We start from the raw sequence: 16,090 nt of genomic DNA on the forward strand, positions 1-16,090 counted from the left end.
TATGGAAATTATCCTAAATCCAACTCAAAGGGATGTAATGATTATAATAATTTGGGAGAATTTGGTAATATTTGGGAAAAATTGGTAAAATTTAGAGTAGGTTACATACAGACACACATTTTAAAACAGATCTTATTTGAAAGACTGAAGAAATACTGAAGATCTCTGGAGAATGTTATGCACATTCACAAGTAGGTGTTAATTGAACTGATGTCATAAAATGAATGACTATTGTTTGGAACTAGAGCCAGTATAGCTACAAGTACCTTTCTGCAGGGTCCTTACAGGAAGGTCACTCCTAGGTTTTGTTTATCTAACACCAGCTTGAGCAGAAGAAAGAACTCCTGTTGTTTGATGAGGAAGGTGGGGGTTTTGCAAGTGAGTAAGTCACATGGGTTTGCTGGAAGTTTCAATTGGAGAGTTGGAGAGAGAGAGAGAAAAGAGAAGCTCTCTCAGTCAGCTGGTGTGTGTGACACTAAAGCAGCTGAACAGAGCAAGCCAGGAAGAGCTGGTTGGAAATAAAGTTCCAAAGCAGTGGATGGCTGGAAGTGCTATCTGTCTGATGTTTCTCTTGGAATAAGAGGAATGGAACTCTGTGATAGCCTGAAGAAAGAGGTTACCATCTGGAAAGCCCTGATGGGGCAAGTTTCATCAGCAAGACATTGAGGTGACTAATGGTGGTACCTCAGTTGTGGAAATCCTGGAACAACAAATCTCTCTCTGCAAACCCTACAAGAACCTTCCTGAGCGGTAAACAATTACTTTTCAAGCACCAAAGCCTGGTGAACTTCATACATGTTAAATTCTGTGCACAGTATAAGAATTGCCTGCATCCAGAGAACTTGGAAGAAGGAGAGGTGAGTTGAACTGTGAACCAAAGAACTTTTCTTAAATTTACACACACATTACATACACGTGCGCTTAGAATTAGAAGGGGGTTAATTTGGGTTAGTTAAGTATAGAGTTAAGTTAAAGTTTGATTCTATTTTCATGTTTAAAGTTGATTAAAAATAACTTTTGTTTTAAAAACAACTTGTCTTGGTGAATGTCTATTGCTGCTGGGTTTTGGGGTCCTTTGGGCTCGTAACAGAGAAGAGTTTGTTTACTCGAGCAGAAGAATGGGCAAAGACATCCCAGTGCAGGCATTCAAAGGTAGACTCATGAGATCTTTGGTAACCTCCTGGGTTGTTTGTACCTAGAACATGCTTTTTGTAGCCACAGTACTTTATCGTCCTGTTAAGGCCACTCTGACAATTGTTCATTGAGAGCAAGAATTTCCAGCAGTTGAAAGAGTGCTGCTTGTATTAGAACTGACTGAAAAATCACATCTGTTACGCAACATCCTGAGATTTGTGAGGAGTTCTAATACTTCATTGGGGACCATCATACTGAAACCAATAATGCCAGTTTCAGCCTGGCATTTCACAGGGAAACCCAGTAGTGCTTCATGGTGACCATCACAATTGTAGATCTTGCTCTTCATGAAACTTCCAAATACATCTTTAGGGCAACTTAACTCCAAAAAAGATGTACTGCAATCTCCAATTATATGATTTGTTTAACTCTTGTCATTTACATCTGGATGAAAAAAAAACTGTGTGTGTTCAAAAGATTCATGTATCAATGGACAGCCTTCTGACTACCTCATACTTATTCTTGGTCTTCAGAGGGACCTGATGTGCATCAGCTGAGATCAATTCATTGAAACCAGGAGTAACAGGCTGATTAGCAAACAGAATATGGCTCACATGGGGTTAAGGTTTAACTAGGATAAAAAAAATTGCACCCTGAAGGATAATGACTGAAAATGTATTTATACAAAGTTTTAATAGATCCTCTGAAAGGGGTGTCTCTGAGGGTAACAACTCAAAAGCAACCACTTCTCAAAGTGTATTACTATAGTGTGGGCCACACTGGGTGATCCTCAAATTTTGGTTGGTCAACTAAGCTTTTTGAGGCATGGGAAATGGCCCTTAAGATTACATGGGACGTTAATAGAGGTCCTAAGTAAACCTACATTTTCAGCCACACTGTATAAATGCAAACTCATTTTGAAATTGTACAGAAAATTTCTTTAGTTAGTTGGAAGCAAATTTCATGGTACATTTGTTATTTTTTATGATGAAAATGGCAGCAGCACTTTATTGGTATTGTACCATGTATTTATCTTTGATTGTCTTTCAAAAGGAGAAACAAAGTGTTTACGCCAATGCTAAAGAGAAAAATTGGCAAAAACACTACTCTGAACTTCCTCTATAATCATCAAACATAATTGAGTTGGTTAAATTGCTGTTGTAGGAGTTAAGAGTTATTTGATGGAGCTATACTTTCCTTGTATTGAAAAAAAACCCCATGGATTTGAATATGACTTTGCATAATAATGCTGAAGTTCAAACACACATTAAATAGATTGTATGCTATATTCACCTTGCCCACATTTTCTTCCATTGACCTCAATGGAAAAGAAATTCAGGTGGAATGTACAACAAATGACAATGATTTTCTGTCTATTTTGCTTCCCTCCCTATACCACGTCAATATTTTAGCTTCTTGGGAATTTTATTACTTTGCTTCATTTTTAATTAAAGAAGTGCAGTTCAGGAACTGTTCAGTGGATTATAGGCACATACTTTTATCACAGTAAATACAATTTAATTTTAATTAACTGATTACACTTTCTGATTTGCTTGCAGTAGGTGGATAAAATTTAGCTTGACTATTGAATAATCAGGTAACAAATTGCAAAACTGCTTGGAACTGTCATATAAATAAATTAATTCTCTATCCCATGGCCAGTCTTTATCATTTTGGCCAATGAAGGTCAATGCAAGTTTGAACAACAACAGCTCATCTTCCAACTAGATGCATGTACACTCCCAAACTCTCCACTGAATTCAACAGCTATTCCAGTCTCATTTCTTACAATTCCACATTCAGTTTGTCTTCTGTTCCCTTTACTTGTGGTATATCAGATTATATTCATTTCCTCCTAAATATGCCTTCTCATAACAGAGCTTCTCTTGTAAACAGCATTTACCACTCATTCAATTTCTCCTGGATTCTGTTGAATTGTAATCATTTTGCTTCTCTACATATCCCCTTCTCTGAAAGTTCAAGCTTGTTAAAACTTGTTTCATTTGTTACATTTTCCAGGATCAGTCACGATGAAAAATCTAACCTGAAATCAACTCTGTTTCTCTTCTGACAAATGCTCCTTTCTGAGTATTTCTGGAATTTTCAGTTTTATTTAATACAATTAGAAATTTATTTTCATTGGGGCCCGTAAGTGTTCTTGAATATTTTGGAAGATGTAGGTGTGAACTCGAGTCTATCTACAATTTAGATTAAGACAAGATGAGAGGAGCTTCAAGAAACGAATGCCTTTGGATGTACCCTTTAAAAGGAATTAATCCCAATTTAAATTTTAAAAACTATATGATATTCCCCTTTTCATAATAGTTGTTCCCAACATATAACCATATAACAAGAGAAGCACAGAAAAAGGCCAGTTCGGCCCTTCTAGTCCATGCCGAACAGTTTCTCCCATCTAGTCCCATTGACTCACATGCAGCCCATAACCCTCCACACCTCTCTCGTCCATCTACCTATTCAACTTTTACTTAAATATTAAAATCAAACCCTCATCTACCACTTGAGATGGAAGCTCATTTCACACTCCCACCACCCTCTGAGTGAAGAAATTCCCCCTAAACTTTTCCCCTTTCAATCTCAATCTATGTCCTCTTGTTTGAATCTCCTCCACTCTCAATGGAAAGAGCCTGTCCCCCTCATAACACCCCTCAAATCATCCCTCTATCTTCTACACTCTTGGGAATAAAGTTCCAGCCTGCTCAACCTTTCCTTGTAACTCAAACCCTGAAACTCCGGCAACATTCTTGTAAATCTCCTTTGCACTCTCTCTATTCTGTTTAGATCCTTCCTATAATTCGGCAACCAAAACTGTACACAATATTCCAGATTTGGCCTCACCGATGCCTTATACAACTTCAAAATGACATCCCAACTCCTGAACTCAATACTCTGTGATTTATGTAGTTCAACATACCAAATGCTTTCTTCACCACATGTGACTCAACTTTCAGGAATTATTTAGCAGAATTCATAAATTGGAAAACAAATACAATGGGCTATGATGAAGCTAGATTTTTTTCCCTTAAAACCAAACCAGTTTTAGAACTATATATATTTAAGTTAAATAAACCTAGATTCAGCTATGCATCATGCAGAATCCATATTTGTAAATCTGATACTATAGCTGATTTTAAACCTAGTGTGGCATTAGTTGAAAAGACAGAATGACTTTTCTCTGAATTCATTGATATATACTTCTCCTAGCTGCTGAGGTTTGTTGTCGTGGAAACAAGGTCCCTAAATGCGTCAAGCACAATATAAACATCTCCAGCATGTACCACAAGTGAGTTTCATAGAAAATGGTCGTCTCTGTTTGAGATTGCTGTTATTTTAAGATAAAACAGCCAACAACATAACAGTGGGATTTGAATTCTTTTCTAATTAGCATTCAGGATATCACAAATATCTCCACTGTGTTATTTAGGCGAGGCACATTTGAAAAAGATGTATGCCCTGCTTGTTTGTTCACTATAGTATCAGCCTCACACTGACCATTACGATGAGATGTAGTTGAACAGAATTAGCACAGGAAAAATGCAGTGAAATGGAAGAAAACTATTGAAGTTCTTTCCTGTATGAACAGTAATTCATGAAATAGTTTCTTTAACATTTGTTCAAATTATTACCAGTGCTGAATGAACCCTGTGAATTCTGAATAGCTTTCGTGTACAAAATTTAATTCATTAACTGGTTTTTGTTTCATTAGCTTAAGAGGGTAGTCAACAATTACTAGTTTTTGAGGATCAAGTCTCCAGAGATATTAACCTGATTACTTAGAATACTGAACCACCCACATTCATCATTCTCTTACCTGCTAAACCCATTCTCCACTGAGCAGTTTAGCCAATAATCCCCATTATCTTAGTCCCTGAAGCAGGATCTGATATGATCAATGAAATGCAGGATCCTTCATTTATAAATCCAAATAACATGATTAAACAGCTGGTAAGTCATGCCTCTGGCTGAACCCATTGTCAAAGTTGTCAGGCAGGTTGAACTCTTTGAATATTCAAAATTTATTTAAAACTAAACATTCTATGACATTTAAAAAGATTTAACAAAACAGAATTAAGCCAATTTGCAAACTAGCTTACATTCGCCTCTCTTCCTTGCTATTATTTCTCCCCATAGTCACTGAATCTGCATGCAGATTTATTTTGACAAAGTGTACAATTACCCTCATCGCACCATGAGGAGTCCAACACTGGAGCATGGTAAGAATGAAAAGGGCAATTTGGAAATTCTGCATTAAAGCGCTTATTTGTAAGGGAGTTCTGAACTTGGTCAGATATAAATATTAAATATGAGCAGTTTTCAAATGATATTTTTGCAGAAATTGTGGATCATTATGATTTTATTGTTAGTGCACTGGATTTGATGTATCACTCATATGACTGCTTTGAACAATGTTGTGCTGAACCAAATTTAAGCATCAACTAAGGCTCAAGGTACTGGTACAACCTAAAGGCCACTCCACAGGGGTGGAGGTTAGTCAGGCAATCTACCTTATTTGGTTTTCCAACCCTTGATTTAGATCTGTCTCAGGAATAGTAGTATTAAAACATGTAATCATTAAGACATGTAAACAGAGTGCCCAATGGCTGACATACACTAGAATAATATGACCTAATATCCTGGGGAGTGAAGCAGTCTTGACATTTCATGTGCATTTTATGGAGAAAATATATAATTGGCACACAAGATTTCTAGTCGTATTTCTAAAGAGCCAAGAATCAACCTGGAAATGTAATTGCATTCTATGAAGAGTATTGATATTATTAAGTATTCAAATTTCCAGATCATCAGGGTTAAGGGACATAATCAGTGCGAAGAGTAACTAACTGGGGACATTTTGGGTAATCACTTTCAATTTGGAAGGAGCAGACTGCAGGCTGAGGCTTCAGATGGAGAATTAAATAATAAATCCTGTCAATGTTGCCCCATGTGCTCACAAAGATTTTTTTTTTAAAAAAGGCTGAGAATTTGATAGCAATTCAGTAAGTCTTACATTAATGTCTGGGATCTACTGTAGAGTGTCACATATTACCTGTAAATTTAGAAAGTGAAAGCCTGCAAAAAATAAAATCGAGGCTATTGGCTGTGAGAACTCACAAAGCAACACAGGTGCTAAATACTACAGCCTGGATTTTCCAAATAGATTCCTAGCATGTTGATGCCTTGATACAAAGCCAACATCAGAAAGTTCCCCAATTCTCCTGAAAAGAATATTAGCACCCAATATATACGCTATGCATCAGTCATTTAGCTTCCCTTTTTAAATTGCTTGTACAACAGCAGAAGATAAGAAGCTGTACAATAATCAGGCAGTGAAAAAGACTCCAGTTTAGATTGTAAGAGTGCCAATTAGATACATTTTCATCTAGCATCTGTGCTCTATTCCTTTGCTGATACAACCCAATTTTATACCTTAATAAAGGGCTCAAGGCCAAAATAGGGGTTATGTTTACTATATAAAGCACTTGTTGAGCTGCTGAGTTTCTCCGGCATTGTGTTTTTACTTCAATAATGGTGACTGTCTTTGGCTTGGCTTCGCGGACGAAGATTTATGGAGGGGGTAAATGTCCACGTCAGCTGCAGGCTTGTTTGTGGCTGACAAGTCCGATGCAGGACAGGCAGACACGGTTGCAGCGGTTGCAAGGGAAAATTGGTTGGTTGGGGTTGGATGTTGGGTTTTTCCTCCTTTGTCCTTTGTCAGTGAGGTGATCTCTGCGGTCTTCTTCAAAGGAGGTTGCTGCCCGCCAAACTGTGAGGCGCCAAGATGCACGGTTTGAGGCGATATCAGCCCACTGGCGGTGGTCAGTGTGGCAGGCACCAAGAGATTTCTTTAGACAGTCCTTGTACCTCTTCTTTGGTACACCTCTGTCACGGTGGCCAGTGGAGAGCTCGCCATATAACACGATCTTGGGAAGGCGATGGTCCTCCATTCTGGAGACGTGACCCACCCAGCGCAGCTGGATCTTCAGCAGTGTGGACTCGATGCTGTCGGCCTCTGCCATCTCGAGTACTTTGATGTTAGGGATGAAGGCGCTCCAATGAATGTTGAGGATGGAGCGGAGACAGTGCTGGTGGAAGCGTTTTAGGAGCCATAGGTGATGCCGGTAGAGGACCCATGATTCGGAGCCGAACAGGAGTGTGGGTATGACAACGGTTCTGTATATGCTAATCTTTGTGAGATTGTTATGATCTACCACCCAATTTTGTGCCAACTAAGTTATGTTGGAGCCTCTGCAGTTTTCTATCCTTGTCAAATACTGATATAGTACTTATCAAAGTCACATTGAGAACATCTATGATAATGTTTGTGGTAACCTCTTGCTAGTAATTCTCCCTGACCACCCTACATCCTTTGGTTGACCAGACCACTGTCCAATCTTCCTGTGCACAATTGTTACCTATCTAATCTGCCATGGCTTCTCACCTCATTCTGCTTTGGTGCCACTGAAGCCATCCAATGATATATCTTTGTCTCCTCTCCTAGTCCTTTTAAAATGTACAACATTTTGCAAAATTAAAAGGTCAGGTTTCAAGCAATACATTGATGGTATCACACTCTATGTCACCAATACCTTGATTAGCCCTTTGTTTTCTCCAATCTGTCATCATACTTAACAAGTAAATGTTAAGAAACCCAAAGCCACTAATTTCAATGTCGACTGCCATCTCCTTTCAGTACCACAGCTCCATTGCTCACCCAAGGAAATGTCTGACCAAAGTGCTGATGACCTTATTGCCATAGCTGGCCTCAAGCTGACATCTAGGCGATATAATTACTCTTTACTTATGCCTTTGTTATCCCAAGACTTGACTATTTCAACCATTCTTATGACTGCTTTCCTGCATTCCATCCTACACAAGTTTCACCTCATACAAAGTTCCACTGCTCATTTGCTGGTTTACTTCACATCCTGATCAGCCAATCTCCCTGCACGGCCAACTTACAGTGGCTTTCATTCTAGAAATATCTTAGTTTCAAAACTCTCACTTTTCAAAGAGCTCCATTGCCTCATCCTTCAAAATCTTAACCTCCGATATCCCTAGAACCCTCTCTGATCCCCCAGTTTAGGTATTTCACTATTGGCAAACTTGCCTTCATTTACTTCAGCCTAGCTCAGGAACTTGTATCATAAATCTCTTTCCTTTTATACCTGTTCTTAAGGCACTCATAGAATGAAGAACAGCACAGCACAGGAACAGACTGCCCACTGTCTGCACTGAACATAATGCCAAATTAAGCTAAATCTCTTCTGCCTACATCTGATCCATATTTTCCATTCCTTCCTTGCATATTCATGAGTCTACCTAGAAGCCTCTCAAACCCTTCTACTGTATCTGTTTTCACCATTATCCCTGGCAGCCCATTCTAGTTACATACCGATCTCTGTGCAAAAAAAAACTTGCCCTGCATACCTCTTTTAAACTTCTCCATCTCACATTAAATGCACGTCCCCTAGTATTTTAACTTCCTAAAATTATTCATGATTTTATTTTAAATTTTGTAAACATTTCTGTGAACCAGAGTTTCAAATTGCACAGAAATATTTAAAAAAATGAAAGTTGATCTCAAGTACTTTAGCCTTTCTTCTTGTTGTTTCACCGTATTGTTACTCCCTGACAAACATGGGGATGGGGAGTGGTGGTTACATGAATATGCTGGTTGCATGAAAATTACTTAAAAAACAAACATTACTGTACATTACACAGTAGTATACATTATCTGAGTTCAGGAAGAGCTTTTTGAACTTTTTGAAATTTAATGCCATGAATTGTTGAATTCTTTTATAAGAGCATTAAGATTTTCACCTTTTTCTGTTTTTTTTAACATCTTTCCATTTTTTGCTTGACTGTTAAAATATCAGGTTGCCACTTTATACCTTTGCCAAGAGCACTCTTAACCAATGGATAGGAGAAATACAGTTACAGTTTATTAAATACAATTCAAACCAATCGCCATTTGCAAGTATACATGATGAAGTGAGAGCAGGCTGTTCTACCATAAGCTGATGGGGCACAAGAAAAAATCTCATTGGAACCCAATGCACAAAATTCAAATTTACATATAATTGCTTAATATTTTCAGAAACATTTGTCGATTGTGAGGATTCTCAGTATCAGAGTTGACTGTGCAATCTATCCTAATACGTTGTTTATCATTAATCTTACATTTCTCCAGTGTTGTGCTTTATTTATTTCAATATTTTTGTTTTAATTTCCAATGTCCATTGCCATTTCTTAGCTGCAGTTATGTTAGATCACTTTAAACATTATTTATCTCTCATTAGACCACTTTGAACTAATTAGATCCCCTTGTTTCTGGCCTCTTGTGTACAATCTCCTCTCCTTCACATTGTTGTCATCTTAAACTTTTGTTTAATTCACTCTCAATTACCATGCTATGAATTGTAAATCCCATATTGAAACACACACACCCATTTGTGAGTGTGGCTTTTTTAAAACCTTATGACCAAATCACCATGAACTTAATTTTGCATCTGCATTATCTCCTGAATCTGTTTTGTATTTTAATGACCAAAACAAAGTTCAAGAATTATGGGAACCACAAACTATTTTGTTTTCTTGATTTAAAAAAAATCTTGTAGCTTTGATGATAAAATTAAAAAGAAAATCATGTATTAGAAAGGAGATCAAGTGCTATATTAGAAACATGTGCAATTCTGTAATTGTCATGGAATGAACAAACAAATTACAGATCTTCTGTAGACCATTAATTAAAAGCTCAGCTGATTTCTGAAGGAAACGATGAGGGGAATGTATTTTAATGGAAACATAACATTTTATAGAAGCTCTCGTGCAATTATAAAATTTGCTATTAATTTAAGCTGTAGATTTAATCATAACCTTGACAAATCATTCCTTCCTTTCTCTCTATGTAACTTCATCATTACAGTATTTACAACAGTTCCACATTTGACTGCTACAATGACTTGTTAGGCCAGCTTTGCCCATCTCTTTCAGTGAATACACAGATTTTGGTGTAGGCAACTGTTGCTAACATACTAATGTTGTGACATTCTTCACCTATTGAGAATCCAGTGGAATCAAAATTCCACATCACCAGAGTTCACTGCACCTAACTTCTGCTGCAAAACACGGCAGATGCTGTTTAATCCCACTTTTGAAAAAAAATGTATGACATGTTCAATGTCAACCATGACCAGAACAGATGGTGAATGATCCACCACTTCATGAAACATTACCTATGTGGATATAATTATGGAGTAATAGAGTCATACAGCAGAGGAATGGGCTCTTTGTCACAAGACATGCATACCATGCTTTTTTGCCACTCTACGTTAATCCTATTTGCATGTTCTACAGCCATATCCTTCCATATCTTTCCTATTTAAGTGTCTGTCTAAATGATTCTTAAACAGTAACTGTATCTTATTCCATTCCATCCTCTAACAATGCATTCCAGATATAAACCACTCCTTAAGTAAAATCCTACCTCTTAGATCCCCTTTAAAACTCCTTAATCTGACCTTAAACATTGCCTCTTATTTTGATAACCTTACCATGGGAAAAATAATTTGATCATCTACCCTATCTATGCCAATCTTATACACTGTACATGCATCAGAGCACCTGTCAGCTTCCAGGGAAAAGAAACTCAGACTATCTAATCTCTCCAATTCAGGCTACACCCTGATGAATCTCCTTTGCACTCCACTACCTCAATCGTCCCCTTGCTATTGTGTAGTGATCAGAATCAGATGCATTACTCCCAGTGCAGCTTAACCGGTGTTTGGTTAAATTTTGACTTAACATTCCAACTCTTATATTCTCTGTGTCAACCTACACACTTACATGCCTTCTTTACTATCCAATTGACCTGTGCTGTCATTTTTTTTAGTAAACTATGGATTTGAAACCCAAGGGTCCTCTGCTCACCAACATTCCTTAGTGCCCTTCCATTCATTGTATGTGTCCTACTTATATTTAAGTTCCCAAAGTGTATCACCTTGCTGATGTTAGGATTAAATGCCATCTGCCAATGCTCCATCCAACTTTCTATCTGATCTATATCCTGGAGTAACCTAAAGCAACTTTCCTGACTATCCACCACACCACTATTCTTTGTGTCATTCACAAACAAAATTCATACCTCCAACTTCCAATTCCAAATGGTTAACACATATCACAATCTGTAAAGCTCGCAATACCAATCCTTGTGGTACCCAATTAATCACAGACTTTCACATCCCAGCGCTTCTTTGTGCCTCCTGTGACCAAGCCAGTTTTGGATCCAATCAGTCAACTCGCCTTGGATTCCACATGCCTTTAACCTCTTAGTCTACATGGTATCATGTTACCTGATTAGAAATGCTCCAGTAGTTGTTTCAAACAGATGCATTCCTGCTTGCTGTTAAGTAGCTAATGATGCCAAGAAAACTGAAAAAGGAAAGATTTCTTTCAAATAAGTGATAGCAGAAATAAAACAGAAAAAACATTTCTGCATGAATGGAATTTTCTGTCATGGAAGCAATGCTACTTCTCATATTTAGACATGGACTGTATCACCTCCCTCCTATTTTCATTTATAAATTGTGTTACATGACATCACTTACAGAGAATAAAAGAGTTGTAGTCATTCTCACATTAAAGGTTACCTTGGATAGACAGCCTTAAACAGCATTGCTGCCAAACACTCCATCAATCTGTCCATCAACACATTGTTGAGGAGCTTTAATGAAAGATTCTGGATTCCATAATAGACAAATTTTCAATTGCACAAAATGAAATTCCATTTTCAGTCATTTTCCCAGGGTTTATGTGCATCTTCTACTGAACCAAATGATCGTCAGACTCCCCACATAAACTCACAAGATAATAGAGAACTACTACATATCACTTCAACTAAAAAAAAAATTTCCTAAATGCAAGGACACTTGAACGCTTGGATTTGAGGGAGAGGCACATTGGTGGCAAAATTGCAATGGAAGATTATTAATAGATGGGATGAAGTATTGGCAAGCCAGTTTTCATTTCTAACCACATCAATATTCTGTTGGAAGTAGCTACAGTTCTTCCTATTTCTACTCCAACTCCGCAGATGTCAATGGGAAAATTTGTGAGTTTTCCAACAAAATGTAATATACCAACATTATAAATACTGTTCTCCAAATGACTTTCATTTAATTATTTATTGCCACTCCTTCACTATTGCACAGTCAAAATTCAGTACTCCATTCCTGACAGCATTTTGGATATACCCAGACCTCAAAGCCTGTAGCGGTCAAGAAGACACCTCACCACCCACTTCTCAGCAATTATGGATGTGAATTAAATGATCTCATCTTACAAAGCCCACACCCCTGGAATGAATAAAATAATCAGAGGTTTCTTGGAATCAGTCCGCAATCCATGGGTCAAATGACATTTATGATTTGATTAGCAAGCCATGAATTTTATGGCTGTTCCAGTTGATTTTGATGCAGCAATGGTGAAGGGGTGGCAATAAAAAAATTGAAGCGCTGCTAGATCTGCTGTAACAGCAGCATTGCTGCTGGTGCAGACCCAGGGAGAGTGGATAGTGAAGACACACACTCCCCCACTGGGTCCTAGTGCCCAGTCCTACAACCAACAGCTCTATGCAGGCTTTAAACAGCTCATTAAAGGAGCGAACAGTGGTTTTATTTTAAAATACTATGATCGTGGGGTCTAGCCTAAGATAGCAGTGCCTGAGTTGGCACCAGCCTTGAGGGATTGTAGACTCCAGGGAAGCAGAAGATTGGTGCAGGACACCAGAAAATGGGGAGAACAACCCCCCCCCCCCCCACCACCCAGATTTGAGAAGGAGAAGTAGATGAGATGACCTTAAGGATGCTGACCATGGCAGTGGACCAGTGAAGGGCTCTGCAGCTATAGAACACACAAACGGCAGGCTGTTTACAATTCAAGGCAAGGAACCCATACAGGCTGTGGACTTGCAGTCAAAGGACTCACAACAGGCTGCAGGTTGCTGGAGATTGGCATGAGTCTGGCTGACGGGGTATCAGATATCAGAACCAGAATGCAAGAGGGGCCTCAAGTGCTGAGGGCTTCCTGATTGAGTCAGAGGTTTGGATTAGGACCTAGGGTTGCCACCGGTCTGTGTGTTTGGAGGCTGTGGGAGTGCTTCAGGAAAATCGTCAGTGACTCTGGAGGGAATCTGTTTTGCTTCTCTTTGTCTGACTGATGACAAATCTTTGTCTGTCTTATGACTTACAGCTTACATATGACTTACATATGACAATAAATCATATGCCTCTAAACCTCCTCAATTCATGTAGTTATTTAAATGTCTTTTACATGTTATGATTGTATCCGGCTCTACAACTCCCACTGGCGGGTAATTTCATATCCACAACCCTCTGCAAGAAAAGGTCCCTTTTAAATATTTCCTCTCTCACCTTATTTATGCCCTTCATGATTTTATAAAATCTAATAAAGTTTCCCTCCCCACTCAGTCTGCTCTGTCCCAGGGAGAAAGGACACAGCCTAGCCAGCCTCTCCCCTCCCTGCTCAGCCTGCTCTGCCCCAGGGAGAAAGGTGTGGTGGTACACCACCGGCCTACTGCAGGGGGCAACCTCTGTACCTGCAGGAGAGTAAGGGGACAGGACAACACCTGACCGGCTGTCAATCAGTCGACCTGAATGGATCAAGCCCCACCCGGTCAGGTGTCAATCACCCTCCAGGATAAAAGCCTGTACTGGCCTCCCGAGGCCTCATTCAGTGTTGCTGCAGCTACAGCCAGCCTGGCTCTGTGGAAGTCTTTGTGGATTAAAGCCTGTTGTACAGTCTTTACCTTGTGTGTGTCTGATTCTGGCTAACAGCACACCACAAAAGGTCACAGCCTAGCCAGCCTCCATTAAGTGAGCTACTATGTCATGCATGTTGTCAACCTTCCATGTTTCAAAAGTGAAATTTTGAGCTCCTGCAGAACCTAGAACCTAGAAATGAAAACCTAAGTCTCACAAAATATTACTGCTCTGCCTAGATGCCTCAACTGCATTTTTAAGGCAAATAACCAACAATCTTATGATCTTGTAATCAGGAGATTTCTTTGCCAGCATGCTCTATTTTTTTTATATATATCTTTCTCTGGTCAACCCTTTCTGTTCATCTCAGACCCTACAACTCTATCTCAAAAAAAAATTCTGACCCATCATGATGTTGAACCTTCTCTTAATTTCCAATTTCTATTTCTAGCATCTATAACATACATTTTGAACTTTATAGATTTTCCTAGAGAGTCTCTGAGTACTTCCAACATCTCTTTTTATTTAAAGTTTCCAGCACTGACAGTACTTTGTTGTTTTAATGCTAGATTTGGTTGAGTATGTGATGTCAGAAAGAAACAAAATTGAGACCCCAAATCAGAAGTTTGTTAGAGGTAATTATTATAGAAATTTTTGAAGTTAAGGGGCAGACTTTTCAAAACTTTTATTCTTTATGACATCACTCTCATCCATCAAACGAGAAAATAACAGCAATTGGATGCACCAGCATTTTAATTTGAAAACATCCTAGGTGGTCCTATCATATTCAGCTGAGTATTTTCAATGTGCCTTGCATTAAACAATAGAGTTCCAAGTGGATTGTCTGATTGTCTGGCTGGTTAATTCAGTCCCGAGTCAGAGGAATTATTAAAAGAGATTGATTCACAGGCAACTTATCGTTGTGTCGGGGTGGGAGCGGCGGTCACGCAAGCCATTCAGACATTATTTTGTTCACGATGAGCAACTTTGAGATATATAACAAGCTCCAGTATGATGGGACTTAAACATTGTAATTAAAACAAATGTTTGGCTGTTTAAGTATATCAGAGAAAATCAGAACTGAAATGTATCAAAACTTTGTCTAATTGTGCAGTTCTTCAGGACTTCATACCTTTCTCTGTTAATTTTTGGGGAGAGAATTCCAGATTTCCAAAAATCTTTGTGCGAAGTACAGCTTCCCAATTGCAGCCCTGAATGGCCTGGCACAAGATAAGTTATTTCTCCATGATCTGCTCTTCAAACTGCTTTTCTCAGCATGTTACATACAGTATATTGTTCTTACTACACCAAGAATAATGCTACTGAATTACAGTGGTGATTAAATGTACCAGAACATTTCCTGTTAAATAATCCATTTATAATATTAATATAGTTTCACAATTAAAATATCATTGAAATGTTGCCGTCAAATCACTGTTTCCACTTACCCTATAGTAGTCTGTGCTGTATACATCCCGAGACATGCCAAAATCTCCAATCTTCACCAGCAAATTTTCCCCCACCAGGCAATTCCTAGTAGCCAGGTCACGGTGAACAAAGTGCTGTGATGCGAGGTATACCATCCCAGCTGCTATCTGCATGGCAATATGTAGCATCTGCGACTGGGTCAACTCTGCCATTCTGTTACACTGGCCATCACTAAGGAATATGGCATCAGGTCCATGGGACCTAAAGGTTCAACAAAGCTAAATTAGTATTGACAAAGTAAAATGTAGTATTGATGGTACCCTTTCATTGTAATTGTTCATCTGTGTTCTTGAGCACAACTGTACGTTTTCTGTCCCTCATGTGCACGTAGCAAGACAAGAATCAAACCTAAACCATTATTGAAGTGCAGGTCATGGAAAATTCTGAGTCTTAGGCAATAATTGAAAATAATTGTGATTGCAGTATAATTATCATAATTTCGCATTTGATCTAAGCAATTTGATTTGTAGCCCTGGGATGCACTAGCACAAAAATTTCAATTTGAAAAGTTGTGTACTATTAAATAACTCTGCAAGTTCACTTTGAGAATGAAATCTATAGTATAAAATAAATACTATTTTATTCACAATACAGGCAATTCCAAAAATTGAGAATCAGCTTTTGAATATATCTCAGTAGATTGTTTATAAAAAAAACATTATTCTGTTTGA

General features: G+C 38.4%; 1 protein-coding gene across 1 annotated transcript in view; it reads right to left on the reverse strand.

Annotated features, from left to right (window-relative positions):
- ntrk2a (neurotrophic tyrosine kinase, receptor, type 2a) overlaps positions 1–16,090 on the reverse strand; it is a 298,501-nt gene that overhangs the window by 53,804 nt on the left and 228,607 nt on the right. The window contains exon 15 of the mRNA XM_069929911.1: positions 15,380–15,620. Within this exon, the coding sequence (XP_069786012.1) occupies positions 15,380–15,620 (241 nt within the window). The remainder of the gene's footprint in view (positions 1–15,379; positions 15,621–16,090) is intronic.

The sequence above is a fragment of the Narcine bancroftii genome, chromosome 1 (genome assembly GCF_036971445.1).
Source record: "Narcine bancroftii isolate sNarBan1 chromosome 1, sNarBan1.hap1, whole genome shotgun sequence".
NCBI lineage: Eukaryota > Metazoa > Chordata > Chondrichthyes > Torpediniformes > Narcinidae > Narcine > Narcine bancroftii.